The 16,207-nt window shown below is 38.0% G+C and overlaps 1 protein-coding gene and 1 long non-coding RNA gene across 4 annotated transcripts in view; one reads left to right on the forward strand and one right to left on the reverse strand.

Moving 5' to 3' along the window:
* LOC129008058 (uncharacterized) overlaps nucleotides 1-3,962 on the reverse strand; it is a 192,906-nt gene extending 188,944 nt beyond the window's left edge. Inside the window, exon 1 of one of the 3 annotated variants that reach the window (XR_008492461.2) lies at nucleotides 3,906-3,962. This is a non-coding gene — a long non-coding RNA (uncharacterized LOC129008058). The remainder of the gene's footprint in view (nucleotides 1-3,905) is intronic. The other 2 variants (XR_008492460.2, XR_010127569.1) reach the window with 2 other exon arrangements.
* Nucleotides 3,963-4,009: 47 nt separating this feature from the next.
* On the forward strand, nucleotides 4,010-16,207 carry LIN7C (lin-7 homolog C, crumbs cell polarity complex component). Its single transcript, XM_054440034.2, has 5 exons — nucleotides 4,010-4,088; nucleotides 8,889-9,007; nucleotides 9,242-9,313; nucleotides 11,239-11,448; nucleotides 11,999-16,207. Exons 1-5 carry the CDS (start codon nucleotides 4,052-4,054, stop codon nucleotides 12,152-12,154), a joined length of 594 nt encoding a protein of 197 aa, XP_054296009.1. The 5' UTR covers nucleotides 4,010-4,051; the 3' UTR covers nucleotides 12,155-16,207.

Genomic DNA, 16,207 nt, shown 5'->3' on the forward strand with positions numbered 1-16,207 from the left:
TGGCAGCCTACTTAGGGTTTTCATTTGTTATACAAAGACTAAATTTCCATAATTTAGCTTTCACTGGGATTTGTCTAGACCCAAACATCCTATTCTAATTTTACAGTTCCTCTACATCTCTGAGGAAGGAAGTAATATGAGGAAGCAACAGGTGAAGAGTTCTTCCACACGAAGAGTAATTCTTGATTAGGAGGCCTGGTGATTTAATAACCTGGCAGAGGCATAGAAGGAAAACCAGCTTCCCTTGGTTCATGCTCCTAATGGCCTCCTTTGAATGCAGGACAGCAATCCATCTTCTCTTCTTTAAAACGAGTGAGTTGGACTCTCTAGGTCTTTCCCGACGCTAATACTCTGGAATTTCGATTAATGAGCAACATTTCGGGGTTCTCTCCTTACACAATAGTTGATTCTTTTATTTTGTACGTTAAGTACAAGCTGGCTGTTGGTTAATTTCAGGCATATTTTTCCCTCTCAGAAGTAGTTTCCAAAACTTTTTTCTTCCTTATCTATGCCTAAAATAATTAATATAAAATAAATTTTAAAATTAGCTAGAAATGCTGCCCTTTATGCAAGAGCTACATATTCTTTTATAATGAAAATCATTTTCTCAATAATTTGCCTCTGCAGTTTTATAGTGAAACTGAATTTTAGTAGAAAAAGGCCCTAGAAATAATCTTTTAAATCCTGAACACAGGTCCCTATGTCAGGCTAGCTGTGTCAGAATCACTAGGGATTTTTTAAAATATAGATTCCCAGAGCCTTCTCCTAAGGATTCTGATTTGGTAAGTCCATGAAGTTCAAGGGAATCTGTATTTATATTAATTACTTTATTGACATAGAGTCAAGTAATTTTTATGTGCTGACAGATTTTTTAAAGATTTGGGGTGTTGCCATGATGCTCAGGCTGAAGAAAAGTGGCTATTTACAGGCGCAATCATACAGTCCCAAACTCCCGGCCTCCATCCTCCTGCCTCAGCCTTCCAAGAACTGGGACTACATACAGGTGGATGTCACTGCAGCTGGCTCAGACAGATCTTATTCAGTGGTCGTGCCAAATAAGGAAACAGGTCGAGTGAGAATGTGACATTGTCAAGATCACACTATCACAAGGTGGCTCATCTATGATTAGTAACCAGAGCTCCTGACACTTAGTCCTGTGCTCTTCCCATGTCAGGCTGCTACTCTTATGGAATTTGCAACATTTTTCCCAAATGTATATGTAATGTACTATATTAGACAGGCCAAATACATTGCCAAACATGGTGAAATCCCATCTCTACTAAAAATACAAAAGTTAGCAGGGTGTGGTGGCAGGTGCCTGTAAACCTAGCTACTCGGGTGGCTGACGCACGACAATCACTTGAACCCGGGAGGCAGAGGCTGCAGTGAGCCTAGACTGCGTCACTGCATTCCAGCCTGGGTGACAGAGAGAGACTGCATCTGAAGAAGAAGAAGAAAGAAGAAGAAGAAGGAGAAGGAAGAAAGAAGAAGAAATAAATTACCAGACAGGGAAAGGAAAAGAGCAAAAAAAAGTCCACAATCTCAGTTCATAAGAATAGTTCTCATTCCTACCAAAGTAGAAAAACCACATAATTCACTTTGGGTATGGGGTAAGGAACTTCGAAGGGTATTGTCTTAGTAGTGGGATACAATTAACCCTACATAAACGACTGAATTGGTTCCACCTAAAAAAAATCAAAACCCAAAAGAACAAAATTGTTTTTCACGTAAGTAAATTTTACAAAGTCTAGCATCTTGTTAAAAAAAAAAAAAGGAAATTTCCAGGCATGCAAGAAGCAGGAAATTATGAATTGTAATGAAGAGAAAAATCAATCAATAGAAACTGTGCCAGAAATAGCATAGATCATAGAATTAGTAGACAAGGACATTAAAACTGTCATTATAATTGTAGTCTATGTGTTTAAGAAGCTACAGAAAAGATTGAGCATGTTAAGACATAAAAGATGTAAAACACACACCCACACCCAAATCATACTGGTAGAGGCAACAACTACAATGTTTTATATGAAAAATGAACTGGATAGGATTTCAATATTAGATATTGAAAAAAGATTAATGAATATGAAAACATAGCAATTATCCAAAAGGAAACATAAAGAAAATCTTGAAAAAAAAAATGAACAGAGCATCACTGAGCTGTGAGACAATGCCAGTTAGCTCAATATATACGTATACTATGTACATGCACATGACTCCAATAGTCACCAAAGGAGAGGAGCAAGAGAATGGAAAGAAAAAATATTTGAAGAAATAAAGGCAATGTTTGCATTTGTCTTGCTCTACCTGGAATTCCTATCAAGGCACCTGGTAGATATTAGGTGTTTAATAAACATTTCTTGAACACATTTGCAGCAGAAAAAAATGACAACAATGAGCAAGAGATAAGCACCTGAGTGTTATTGCAGCGTATTTAGGCTATCAGAGGACAAAAAAGGGGAATAATATGGAGAAAAGGCTTGGTAGAAGTGGCATGTCTTCAGCAGGGACCCATGAAATGGGTTCAACTGAGTGTATACAAAGTTTGGAGACTAGAAGGGGATGAAGAAGGGCATTCCACACAAGAACAACACAAATGAAGATTTGGATCCTGGCACAGTGGCCCACGCCTGTAATCCCAGCACTTTGGGAGGCCAAAGCAGGAGGACTGCTTGAGCTCAGGAGTTTGAGACCAGCCTGGACAACACAGTAAGACCCCCATTTCTACTAAAAACTTAAAAATTTGCCAGGCATGGTGGTGCTTGCCTGTAGTCCTCGCTACTGGCAAGGCTGAGACAGGAGGCTCTCTTGAGCTGTGATCGCACCACTGCACTCCAGTCTGGACAACAGAGAGAAACTCTGTCTCTAAAACAACCAAAAAGACTTGGAATCAGGAATAAATATGGTTGAAACTATACCACCTGGACTGAAGTGGTGGTTGCACTTAGAGGTAATGAGAAATGAAGTTGGCTGGATGAGTTAGGGTCAGAGTATGCAAGGCTTTAGAAACAGGAAACAGGAGAGAAACCATTGAAAGTTTCTGAACAGAACTTGTGATGATGAAATCAGAATTCAAGGGGAGAAAAAGGAGCATAGTGATGGCATCCATGATGGATTTGGAGAAGAAAATACTAAAGGTGAATGGAAAGGGTGGACAAGGGGCAAACAGGTTATTAAAACAGTCCCATCATGAAGTGTTGAAATGTTGGATATAAACACACCTACCACAGTATCAGTACAGACTAAGGGTTTGGATAAATGTTAGTCAAATCCAAATACTAAAATTCTTCTTGGTTCGCGAAAATTTCAGAAGTGGCTCAAAAATCTGTAATGCATTAAGAATATTATTTGCTTCACAATATTTCATTTACTTAAGATTTTATAAGAATCAGCTGCTTATAAAATTGTTACTTTGTGGTGCACCAAAGCACCTTGTTCTCTCCCTCACCCAGATATGTTTCATGCTCTTTGTACTTTCCACCCCTTAACAGATTTGGAGGGAAGATTCAAGCCGTGGATTTTTAAATTTAAAGCAATGCTGTCACAAATTGAGAACTGACAACATGTCATTACACATTTAATTGCCACCGAATCCCAGAGTTTAAAAATTGTAAGGACCTAAGAGACAGGACCTCTCGTTGTACAGATGCGGAAACTGAGGCTGAGAGAGGGTAAGTGAACAGTCCCAGGTCACAAAGCTGCTAATGGGCAAGGTGGGACTAGAATCCAGGCTTGACTCCTCTACGCGGAGCCAAGGGTTCGAAGCGATTGCGATAAGGGAAGCCTGAGGCAGGGAACGAGAGTCAGGAAAGCAGCTCTTTCCAACCCTAGAAGGCCGGGGGACCTCGTCACCGCAGAAGGAGCGGAGCCAGGCCGACCTAAAAAGCCGCAAGTCCACGTACCCTTACCCTGATGGCCGCGGCGACACCCTCGGCCACCCTCCTGATCTCGCGATACTAGCCTGTACTCACTTTTCCGGCTTCCCCTAGGCCCCGCCCCTCCACCTCAGCCCTTCTGTTGTCATTTCCTGTGGGTCTGTAGGTTAAGGGAGAAGATGGCGGCGCTGGGGGAACCCGTGCGGCTGGAGAGAGGTGAGTGCAGCCGAGGCTCGGCGGAGGTGGGCGGAAAGGTTGGGGGAGTGCTGTGTCGCTGGAAGGGAGGAGGAGTGACCCAGGCTCTGAGATCCGGAGCCAGGCTGTCCCTTGTGCCGGCGCCAGAGGCCGCCGTTGTCTCTGTACCTGGCTCTAGGAAGGGTGCTTACGGTATTTTGACTGTTACCGTAAGCCCTCCTCTGTTCACACGGACTGTTCCGAGGCACGGCACAACTAAACACAACCTGCCCGCTTCGCAGACACACGCCGCACATGCGCTCCCTTGGTGGGCACAGCAGACGCAGCATTCGGAGACCCGTACACCCGAAAAGCAAACGTCACACCCGATTCGCACAGACCACACTCATTGCCTGTACAACACGAGAACGGACACACGGTACAATTCAACAGAACCTCCCTTCCCCCTTGTTTGCACACAAACTCCTTCATTACTTTCTCCACAACCTCGCTTGTATTTGGGTTGGGGTATTTACTAGCTTTTGTGCCCCTCCTAGAAATGGAGAGATTGCTTTAAAAACAATCCTACTGACTTGGTCTTGGGAAGGAGGTTACGTAAGTAAGCAGAATAGTGGTAGATGCTAAAACACTTGCAGGTGCAGTGTTTTTCATTTCTTACAAACCCTACAATTGCAAACTGGTTGGCTGATTGCTTCCTAGAGCGGACTGTCAAGGAAAATAAAACCACCTCTGCTGAGTAATTAGAGAAGCCTATGAAAATAACTGGCTATGCGCCTACCGTGATTTCCAGCATTCCAGCGTTTCTAGTCCTTTTACGGATTTCCAGCATTCCACTCTGTCCCTAAATCCTTTATTTCAAACAATTTCAAGCATGCTTTTCATACACCAGCATTAGAAATCATTGATAGGAGCTGAGAAGTACAAATAAACATTCTGAGTACTGGTGGTAAAAATATATATATATATATATATATATATATATATATATATATAGGATGGAGACTGAAATTATATTGCACATATTAACATTTGCAATTAGTCTATTACTATTGTTCCCTAAGAAAACATATTTTTAGAATTACAGTACTTAGAAAAACCTCTTTACTAATGCCTTCCCACAAACAGATGTGCACTCAGTGTTGCTGATTTGCTCTTTACCGTGTTCACCATTTGGAAGCCTCACTGTAAATGAGATTCCGTTAAGCCTATTAAAGCATCATTTTAGAGGACTAGCTACTCTGGGAAGACTTGCCGAGTTAGGCCTAAGTCTGTGACATCTTCCTCTTGAGCACAGTGGCACTGTGTTTTATAGATGGGAGCAAATCTGTTTGGTGTTAACAGGAGTAAGTTTTTTCTTTGAAAGCTAGTTAAGATTCTAACGTATTGGTGGTCTTTTGTGTTTTTGTTGTTGCTGTTTGGAGACGTAGTCTTGCTGTGTCGCCCAGGCTGGAGTGCAGTGGCGCGATCTCGGCTCACTGCAACCTCTGCCTCCCGGGTTCAAGCAATTCTCCTGCCTCAGCCTCCCGAGTAGCTGGGACTACAGGCGAACGCCGCCAAACCCGGCTGTTTTTTTGTATTTTAGTAGAGACGGGGTTTCACTGTGTTGCCCAGGCTGGTCTCGAACTCTTGAGCTCAGGAAGTCCGCCCGCCTCGGCCTTCCAAAGTGCTAGGATTACAGGCGTGAGCCACTGCACCCGGCCGGTCTTTGTATTTTTAAATGCAACACAAAATGTGAAACTTCTGTGGCATTCAGTTTTGATAGTCATGGCTTTGTTTTTTGCTGTTACAGACTTCTTTTATGTTCTTCAGTAGAAGACTCCGCCCCTTAGTAGGATGAATTACAGTCAGCCCTCAATATCCATGGGTTCCACGTTTCAACCAACTGCAGATTGAAAATACTCAGAAAAAAATCGTGTCTGTATAGAACATGTACAGACATTTTTTTCTTGTCCTTATTCCCTAAACAATGTGGTATAACAACTATTTACATAGCATCAGATATTGTAAGTAATGTAGAGATTATTTAAAGTATAGAGGGGTGATATGCGTAGGTTTTATGCCAATACTATATCATTTTATATCAGAGACTTGAGCATCTGCAGATCTTGATATCTGTGGTATCTGAAGAAGGTCCTAACGAATCCCCCACCATTACCAAGATAGCTGTACTAGTCGTTGCCATTTAGCAGGGTAAGAAAGTCAGATTACATCACCTCTGATTCTTGTTTAGAATTCTAACAGACTCCATTAACAAACACTGCCAACAATCCTAAAGTAGGAAATCCTACAGTAAAATTACAATACAGTACCTGATCACATATGATGATTTAGAAGGCACTCTAAATCATCAAAGTATGATTTAATGAAACACACATTTGAGCACATAGTAGGTACATTTTAGATTTAGTCAAAAGCATTTTACTTTTTTCTGTTTTTTTCTTCATTGGAAATTTTTATATGGCTTATATATTATAACTTTATAAATCAAAATAATTGATGAACCAACAGTCCGCATTTATCAGTCATTCTGGTGATGGGAAATCAGAATGGTGAAACTCTATTTGCTTCCATTGCATTTGATTAACTTTTTAAGTTTAAGCTTTCTTTACCTCAAATTTAAAAATCTGCTTTCTGGCCAGACACAGTGGCTCACGCCTGTAATCCCAGCACTTTGGGAGGCTGAGGCAAGCAGATCACTTGAGGCCAGGAGTTCGAGACTAGCCTGGCCAACATGGTGATACCCTGTCTCTACTAAAAATACAAAAATTAGCTGGGTGTGGTGGCAGGTACCTGTAGTCCCAGCTACTCGGGAGACTGAGGCACAAGGATCACTTGAACCCTGGAGGCAGAGGTTGCAGTGAGCCAAGATCGTACCACTGCACCCCAGCCTCAGCAACAGAGGGAGACTCCATCTCAAATAAATAAATAATCTTTCGGCCGGGCGTAATGGCTCAAGCCTGTAATCCCAGCACTTCGGGAAGCCGAGGTGGGTGGATCATGACGTCAGGAGTTCAAGGCCAGCCTGACCAACAGGGTGAAACCCTGTCTCTACTAAAAATACAAAAATTAGCTGAGCATGGTGGTGGACCCCTGTAATCCCAGCTACTCAGGAGGCTGAGGCAGGAGACTCGCTTGAACCTGGGAGGCAGAGGTTGCAGTGAGTGGAGATTGTGCCACTGCACTCCAGCCTGGGCAACAGAGTGAGACTCCATCTCAATAAATAAATATCTTTCTTTACTACATTTATTCATAGTTTTCTGTGTGCAAACACGAAGAAGGCCATACTAACTCTATAAAGAAAAATTTCCAGTCCTTGAGTGTAACAAAATCAGGAGCTGCTTCTACTTAAGTCAAAAGGAAGCAAAGCAATAATAGAATACTGGGCATTGTAGTACCAGGGGTACAAAAACAGTATACCAAAACAGTTTTTGGAAAAATAAAAGTAGAAATAGTTAACAGTGTTATAGCTGACCTCCTGAATCTTCTAAAATGTCTCAATTCATGAAACACTTATCCTCACACTTCTCAATGAGAATTCCCTAACGTGTTTCATACATTTGTATAAATGTATACAACCTCTTAGGGGTTTTTTTGTTTGTTTGGTTTGGTTTTTTTTTTTTTTTTTTTGTAGATGGAGTTTCACTCTTGTCACCCAGGCTGGAGTGCAGTGGCACAATCTCAGCTCACTGCAACCTCCACCTCCCGGGATCAAGCGCTTCTCCTGCCTCGGCCTCCCAAGTAGCTGGGATTACAGGCACCTGCCACCATGCCTGGCTAATTTTTGTATTTTTTTTTTAGTAGAGATGGGGTTTCACCATGTTGGCCAGGCTGGTCTTGAACTCTTGACCTCAGGTGATCCACCTGCCTCAGCCTCCCAAAGTACTGGGATTACAGGCATAAGCCACTATTCCCAGCCAATATTTCTTATGATTAATTGGTACCAATGTAACATAACACTTTTGCTTGCTAAGCCCTTTTTTATGTATTGTGTGGTTCAGTCGTTAACTGAACTCATAACTCTTCCTCATAACCCTTATATGGAAGGTACTGTTATTTCCATTGTACAGTGAAAGAAACTGAGACATAAGGAGGTCATGTAACTTGCCCAAGGTCACATAGGTATTGAGACCAGATCGACAAAGCTAATTGTTTTTATTTTTCTTTTTTGTAAACATAAGTGTTTGAGCTTGTTTGAATTAACAGTGTTAAGTTGAAAAAAAAATCCGTTTATTTCATTTGTACTGCTTGTTTTTTGCATTTTTATGGTTGTTTTAAATGTGTCCCTGCCACTAACTGCATCTGCTCTTGAGTGGTTATCTACCTATGTATCATGTTTCTTTCGAGGAATGACCAGTGATTTTACTAGCTTATAGTGCCTTGTACTGTTCAGTGCTTTGGTTACTAATAATAATTAGGTAAATTTTTGTTGACTAGTTTCTGACAATATTGCTAGCTTTTCTGAAGCGGTACAATGTTCGTGTATTGGTCACATTTGAGTCACAGTCCTTTCAGATGACATTTGGTATTTTGTGTTCAATTTGCCCGTGTTTCTCCAAGGTCTTATTTTATGCTTCTGTAATCTCAGTAGTTTTTCCTATCTACTGTAAAATTTAGTGTTCTTACATTTTACATTCTCACTCTCCATGTGTGTACCACACACAGTCTCCTCCCCACTAAACACATGTGCAAATTCAGTGCTTTTTTCCCCTCTATTGTCTGTATATTATTAGCCCTTGAGGAATGAATCCTAACTGCCACACTGTTACATAGGCATTGAGAAAACCCTTGGAGAAAATTATCTGTGTGTGTGTTTAACTCTAGATATTTGTAGAGCAATTGAATTATTGGAAAAACTACAAAGGAGTGGAGAAGTACCACCACAGAAACTTCAGGCTTTGCAAAGAGTCCTTCAAAGTGAGTTCTGCAATGCTGTGAGAGAGGTGAGTAAACATTAAAATTTACTAAAAATTTGAGTTAGGTCAGATAATACTGTAAATTTGGGTTCAAAATTTCTTAAGAAAAACTTTAGAAAACATTAAAACCAGTCCCTCTCATTTTTGGAATTTCTGATTAAAAAAAAACATTTTATAAAGATGGATAACTTTGCCTGGAATTTTAACTTCACAGAGAACTCAAGCATGGTATATTCTGAGATATTACTTTGGCTTTTACAGGTATATGAACATGTCTATGAGACTGTGGACATCAGTAGCAGTCCTGAAGTGAGAGCGAACGCTACTGCAAAGGTAAATTTTTTTGTTTTCCAAAAGTGAGAATTCTTCATAAATTAGAAGTTTAAAATATGCAGTTATTAAATTCATAATAAACTTATTTTGAAGACTAACATGTATCTTTCAAGCTACACCAAACTTCTCAAGTACTAAGAAATAAGACATTTGTTTCTATTGGCTTTACATAAATGCTACATGATAAATACCTTTACATAAGCTATTTTATCATGCAGTTTAGATAATGCAATAGAAATGTACATGCATACAATATGTATCATGCAATATATAATTGTGTTGTATATGTTATATATATGATACTATATAATATTCATTATACAAAATCTAATCAGAATTTTAAGATATGAATTACTATCTTCATCTTATTGGTGGGGAAGCATGAGGTTATTTGCCGCAAACCACACAAATAGCATATGATAGAGCTGGGGTACTTCCCCGAGTTGATTTTTGCTTTCTTCTTTACATTATCTGCATTTCTGTGCCATTGTTTTCCTCAACTAATTTAGGTATTGACCTCACTATTCGTGATAGGGGGTTTGAAGAGGGTAATATCAGCAGTCGGTGACTTAAATTAATCATCAGCAGATAGTTTTTTATGGATAGTTACTGGCTCACAAAAGGAAATGGTGGATTCTTTGTTGAATACAAATACTTAAACACGTGGATATAGTTTGTCAGTGTAGAAAAGACCAGAGAAACATGTTTTTAATTGCTGAGTTGTGTGACTTTGATAGCCTACTGAATTTCTGAGACTTAGTTCCATTATCTGAAAAATGAGGCCTTTTTCAGAGCTTCGAAGATAACGGGTATTCAGTAAATCTTGATTTCTTCGAAGATAACGGGTGTTCAGTAAATCTTGATTTCTTTCCCCTCCCCATTTTTGTGATCCATCACAAAAAAAAGGTACTAGATAATTACCCTTAAAAGCAAAGTGAAACAAAATCTCAACTTTATAATTAGTTTGGATTAGTCTTAATCTGAGCTTTAAAGAAGATACGGCTCTGTTTCATCTTCTGTGGGGATTTTTAGTTGTGACTAGTTAACTAAAGCAACAAAACATTCAGATTGGCTATATGTACCTCTCTTTTTCTCAATATTGAGTTATTTCTTAACATCTGAGATATTTAGTATATAGTACAAATAGTATAGAAGCCAAAATGATTACATATAAGGGCAACTCCATGTTGATTATATAGGTAGGTTGTGTCCTGCACAAAGGCTCCTGAAGGAGTTGGGCGATCCAGATCTAAAGCCCAGGGCTGCTGGCATGCTGAGGGAGGGGTTTTCCTCCTTACCATGTACAATATCCATCTGCCCAGTAAGTCCGCTTGCCAAGCCCTGTGCATACAGGATTGCACAAAAGACTGGGCACTGGATGGGCTAGGAATTACCTAAAAAATCATAACAAAAAATCATAACATTTCCTGCATAACTCGGAATTATTCATTTGTCGTCTCTAAAATACCTTCTGTTTAGCTTACCTTCCCAGAATCACCAGTGAATTTGTGAGCTTTCAGACGTCAAAAATGCATGCTCAAAAGTAGTTTTTAAAAAGAGACAAAAGAGGCCAGGCGCGGTGGCTCATGCCTGTAATCCCAGCACTTTGGGAGGCCGAGGCGGGCAGATCACAAGGTCAGGAGATCGAGACCATCCTGGCTAACGTGGTGAAACCCCATCTCTACTAAAAAAAAATAACAAAAAATTAGCCGGGCATGGTGGCAGGCGCCTATAGCCTCAGCTACTCAGGAGGCTGAGGCAGGAGAATGGCGTGAAGCCAGGAGGTGGAGATTGCAGTGAGCCAAGATCGCGCCACCACACTCCAGCCTGGGCGACAGAGCGAGACTCCGTCTCGGGGGAAAAAAAGACAAAAGAACTGAAGTAAATAAAAGTCATATTTTTAAATATGTAAAACTTTCTTTCAGGCTACTGTTGCTGCATTTGCTGCCAGTGAAGGACATTCTCATCCTCGAGTTGTTGAGCTACCAAAAACAGAAGAGGGCCTTGGATTCAATATTATGGGAGGCAAAGAACAAAACTCTCCAATCTATATATCTCGAATAATTCCAGGTGGAATTGCTGATAGACATGGGGGCCTCAAACGTGGAGATCAACTCCTCTCTGTTAATGGAGTGGTAAGGATGAATTTTATTTCTATTTGTAGTGATCTGTTGTGACCACCTGGGGGCGTATTTGAGTTACAGAAGAAACCTAAGAAACTTGTGGTTTAGAAATGCCTTGAGGGAATCCTAGGCAGTACTATTAATACAGTGATCCTTTTTTTTTAAGCACTATAAGTGTATTTTGCAGTGTAAATTAGCAGGGCTTAGTGTAATTTTTATGACATAAGCTCTTTATTAAAGGCAATACATTAAATTAGAAGTCTACCCTCATTTTACTCATAAAATGGCAATTGCTAATCTACTGAAATAATAAGACATATAGATTGATATGCTAATTATTTGGAACTTAGAAGCCAGCTTTTAGACTATAAACAGAATATGATGTAAGAGAGGATTTCATATAGATTAAATTGGTAAATCATTACATTAGTTTTGTAATGTTGGAATAATATAACATTAAAACTTTCTTCATTATATATATTTTAAACATTTTTGCATTTCGAGTTACTTTCAAAACTTAGATATTAGTGTATGGTTGTTTGTTTGTTTGTTTTTCCCCTAGAGTGTTGAAGGAGAACATCATGAAAAAGCTGTAGAACTGCTGAAAGCCGCACAAGGAAAGGTTAAATTAGTGGTGCGATACACACCCAAAGTCTTAGAAGAAATGGAGTCGCGCTTTGAAAAAATGAGATCAGCAAAACGCAGGCAACAGACCTAATACATTTCAAAACTTGATATTTCATTTTGCGTTTTAGCTAGAAAAGTTTTCCTTGTGACTTACTAATGGCTGCAATGCCAATGATTGTAAGAAAACAAACAAATTTATCATGAAATTCTCCTTGCCATTTTATAAATGCCTATTTTAACATCATTTATGGTTCCAGAGATGCATACACTTTTTTCTGACAAGAAAAAGTAAAAGGTGATGAGGGCAATTCTGTCCTACTGTTTTTACAGGCCTTTTTCAAATGCAGATTTTGTCATAAAGTTGTTATAGATTTTTTAAAATGCTTTTTTAATATTAAAATGTACTTTTACATTCTTAATCTTTTTTTAGAAAGGAAAAGTTTTCTTCATTTGGCTGCTGATTTAAAAGTAAAGTTCTCCAATTCTTTTTTTGCTTACTCTATTTTTTTTAACCTGTGAAATTTCTTTACAGTTTTCCAAGAAATTAAGCATAACAGTCTCATCTATGGCAGTTCATTACACTGTCAATGTTAACATCATTGCTGCATTTTGTACTTTGAACACACACATAATATATATAACCAGTGGTAAATCATGACTCAGTACAGTTCAAGTTTTTTCACTTTTACTTAAACATAATATATAATGGATATTCATTTATACTGATTTATGAAAGTAAGTTTTTAAACACTGAAACAATCATTGCTAAAATACATATTCTTAATATTTGAGCATTGAGGCAAGAGGATGTAATCGATAGCATTACTTATTACATCCCTATTTATATTCAACAGTACATCAAATTATAAATGCAAAACAGGTTCAGAGTTCATCTTTTGCGATTTCTTTTAAATCCCATTCATTTTTATTTAAATGCACAGTATTTCCCCTATATTTTGGTCCTTCCATTCCTAGAGACAAACCAGTTATTTGGTGGTGGGAAGTAGCTGAAGCAAAGAAGGAAAAGTAATACCTTTAACCTCACTAGCTTCAAGAGTAGACATTCTTACTAGCTCAATTTAAATAATTGATTTTAAATAGGAAGAAAAGAGGATATATTTAAGACACATAGAAATTATGATGTGAAGTATTCATGAGAATCTGTAGATTCCATCAAAATAAGTAGGAACTCATACTAAAATTGTTGGATTTAGAGAGGCAACTTTTGTTTATGATTCAAATATGGGAATTTGAGAAGTATTTCATTTGTCCACTGGATGTCACTATTTTACTAAAAGGCAGCTATCAGTGTGGGACTGTGACTGAAATCTTAAAGACTGAAAGAGTTGAGGTTCACAACTTACAGAAACATTTGTACTTTAAGAAAAACTTAAGTGACAAATGTTAGAAGATGATGGATTGAAAAATATAAGTAATTTGGCATATTGACCCTGTATAAAAAAGTGGGCATTTTGTAACATTCCTTCAGGAAGAATAGAATTGTATGTTTTTTTCTGCATGTTTGTGATCACTGTGAGTCTCAGATGATTATTCCAGTTTTCAATGATTTTTCAAAATAAAAGTCAATCAGCATTGTTATTTATCATTTAGGTATTGAACACTGGATTGCATGGTTGAATGTGTCTTTAATCCACTACAGAATGTGCTTGTTATTGATAGGATCATGTTGTTAAATTGTAAATTTTCAAAATTAATTGGTGTTTTAAAAATGTTGAGACCAAAGTAGTATAGAAGTATGGACTTAATTTAATTGTAAAATTATTAGAGGTATTTGTTGTAGAGCTTTATATATTAAAGAGAGGTATTGGTGCATATAAAAACAGTAATATTATTTTTATGCTTGTATTCTTGCATTTCAGGGTAAGTAAACCCTGAAGAAATCTTATTTTAGTATAGCTACAGCTGCAGTAGCTTTTAAGTATGTATCAACATTTCATTATAAATTATAGCTTCCTGGTTCTGTGTCTCAGCTGTTTCAGAACTTTCAGCCAAGTTAAATCTTTTTTGGTGTTGAAACTTTTAGTAAGTTGAGTAAGCTATTTTTTTTCCCTACGGTAATCCACAATCTGTTCTTTGTGTGGGTTGACACCTATTTATAATTCTTAAAATAAGGGTAGCTCAAAGGAGCCAAATACAGTAGTTTAGCTTGCTACTGTTGAGCATGAATAGCAGTAGTTTGTTTTCATTAATGCAGTTTTCATAATGTATCCCAGAATTTTAAATCTTGACCATAGAAAAATACAGTCATTCATTGGCAAAGATGTACAGTGGTGGTTTAGTGCAGTGAGGAAATGACGGGAATTTTTATCTTAGAAATGGATGATTCATGAATAAAACTAGGTACATAGTAAGTGTATGATAGATGTTTGATTTGTAAATTACAAATATAAATTATCACCCCCATTTCCATTTATTTTCTTGATATATCAAAATATGTTGACTTAGTGATTCTCAATCTTAGCTACATATTAGCCTGGCAGAGCTTTAAAAAATTGATACCTGGGTCCTATTCCATAACAACTAAATCAAAATCACTCTTTTTTTTTTTTTTTTTGTAAAGCTTTCCAGGTGGTTCTAAAGGACACCTAGGGTCAAGAACCCATTATAAAATTATCTGATTACACTGGACACTCTTAGGAAGTATCAAAATAGAACAGTTCAATTTGCAGCTACTTAATGATTAATTACATTTCTTAGTTTTTTTTTGTTTTTTTTGTTTGTTTGTTTTTTGTTTTAAAAGAGACAGGATCTTGCTTTGTCTCCCAGGCTGGAACACAGTGGTGTGATCATAGCTCACTGCAGCCTGAAACTCCTTGGCTTCCACCTCAGCCTCCCAAAGCATTAGGATTATAGGCATGAGCCACTGCACCTGGCCAAGTAATTTCTTTTAGGAATAAAAGGTACTTGGCATTCCATATTTGGGAAGTAATTACAGTCTTATCTTTTTTTTTCTTTAAATAAAATCTACCAGTAATTTAAATGTGAGCTTTTTATGTCTGTCATCATTCTGCCCCCTTTGCCTTTAAAACTTACAAAAATACGTGTTTGTTATTTGAGAAAGCATGTTTAAAAATTGCAGATGAGAAATATTGTCGTTAATAATTATGTGCTGTCTTACTTAATGTGGGCACTTCATTTGTTAGTATAATACTAGATAATAGCAGCCTAGTTCTTTAGGATTTGACGATTCAAATATTTTTTGGTTTTTTTGTTTTTGTGTTTTTTTGAGACGGAGTCTTGCTCTGTTGCCCAGGCTGGCGTGCAGTGGTGTGATCTCGGCTCACTTCAACCTCCGCCACCTCAAGGCAGTTCAAGCGATTCTCCTGCCTCAGCCTCCTGAATGGCTAGGACTGCAGGCGTGTGCCACCTCGCCCAGCTAATTTTTTTGTATTTTTAATAGAGACGGGGTTTCACCGTGTTAGCCAGGATGATCTCGATCTCCTGACCTCGTGATTCACCCCCTTCGGCCTCCCAAAGTGCTGGAATTACTGGCGTGAGCCACCATGCCCAGCCTCAAATATGTTTTTAAAAAATATCATTGTCCTCCTCTTCTTAAGATTTTTTTAAGTTATTTTGCTCAAGTACTTAAGTAGTCTGGCTCAAGTACTTTGTTTACAATTAAAATGGAAATTATAGCATTTAATAGAAGAAATGGTTATGGCTTATCCAAAAAGAACGTCAGCATGACCTGGTGTAGACTTAAAAAACTACATGTTTGTGAATATTTTATAATGTGGAATGATCATTGAAATATCAAGGATTCTAGTAATTGTATTTCCTGAATAAATGTATGTTTATGAATTTTCTAACTTACATTTTGTTGTGTCCTCTGCCAACAATCTGGTTTTATAATTGTTGTCTAAAGTTTGCTAGTAGTGTTTCTTCAAAGGTTTTTCCAGTTATGGTTAAGTAGTGAGAAAAATCACTTATTAATTTTCAAGAACTTTGAGACTAATTTGTATTGACTCGGTTTTTAAAAATACTGGCAAATGCTATGCTTCTACTTTTAAAATTTGTGGTAATACCCAGAATGGATGTAAAATAACACTTTTTCAATAGATTACTTCATTTATCAATTTAATTCTGATTTTAAGGCTTATTTAAAATAAACTTGTATGAGTCA

This window comes from Pongo pygmaeus, chromosome 9 (genome assembly GCF_028885625.2).
Source record: "Pongo pygmaeus isolate AG05252 chromosome 9, NHGRI_mPonPyg2-v2.0_pri, whole genome shotgun sequence".
NCBI classification, from domain to species: domain Eukaryota; kingdom Metazoa; phylum Chordata; class Mammalia; order Primates; family Hominidae; genus Pongo; species Pongo pygmaeus.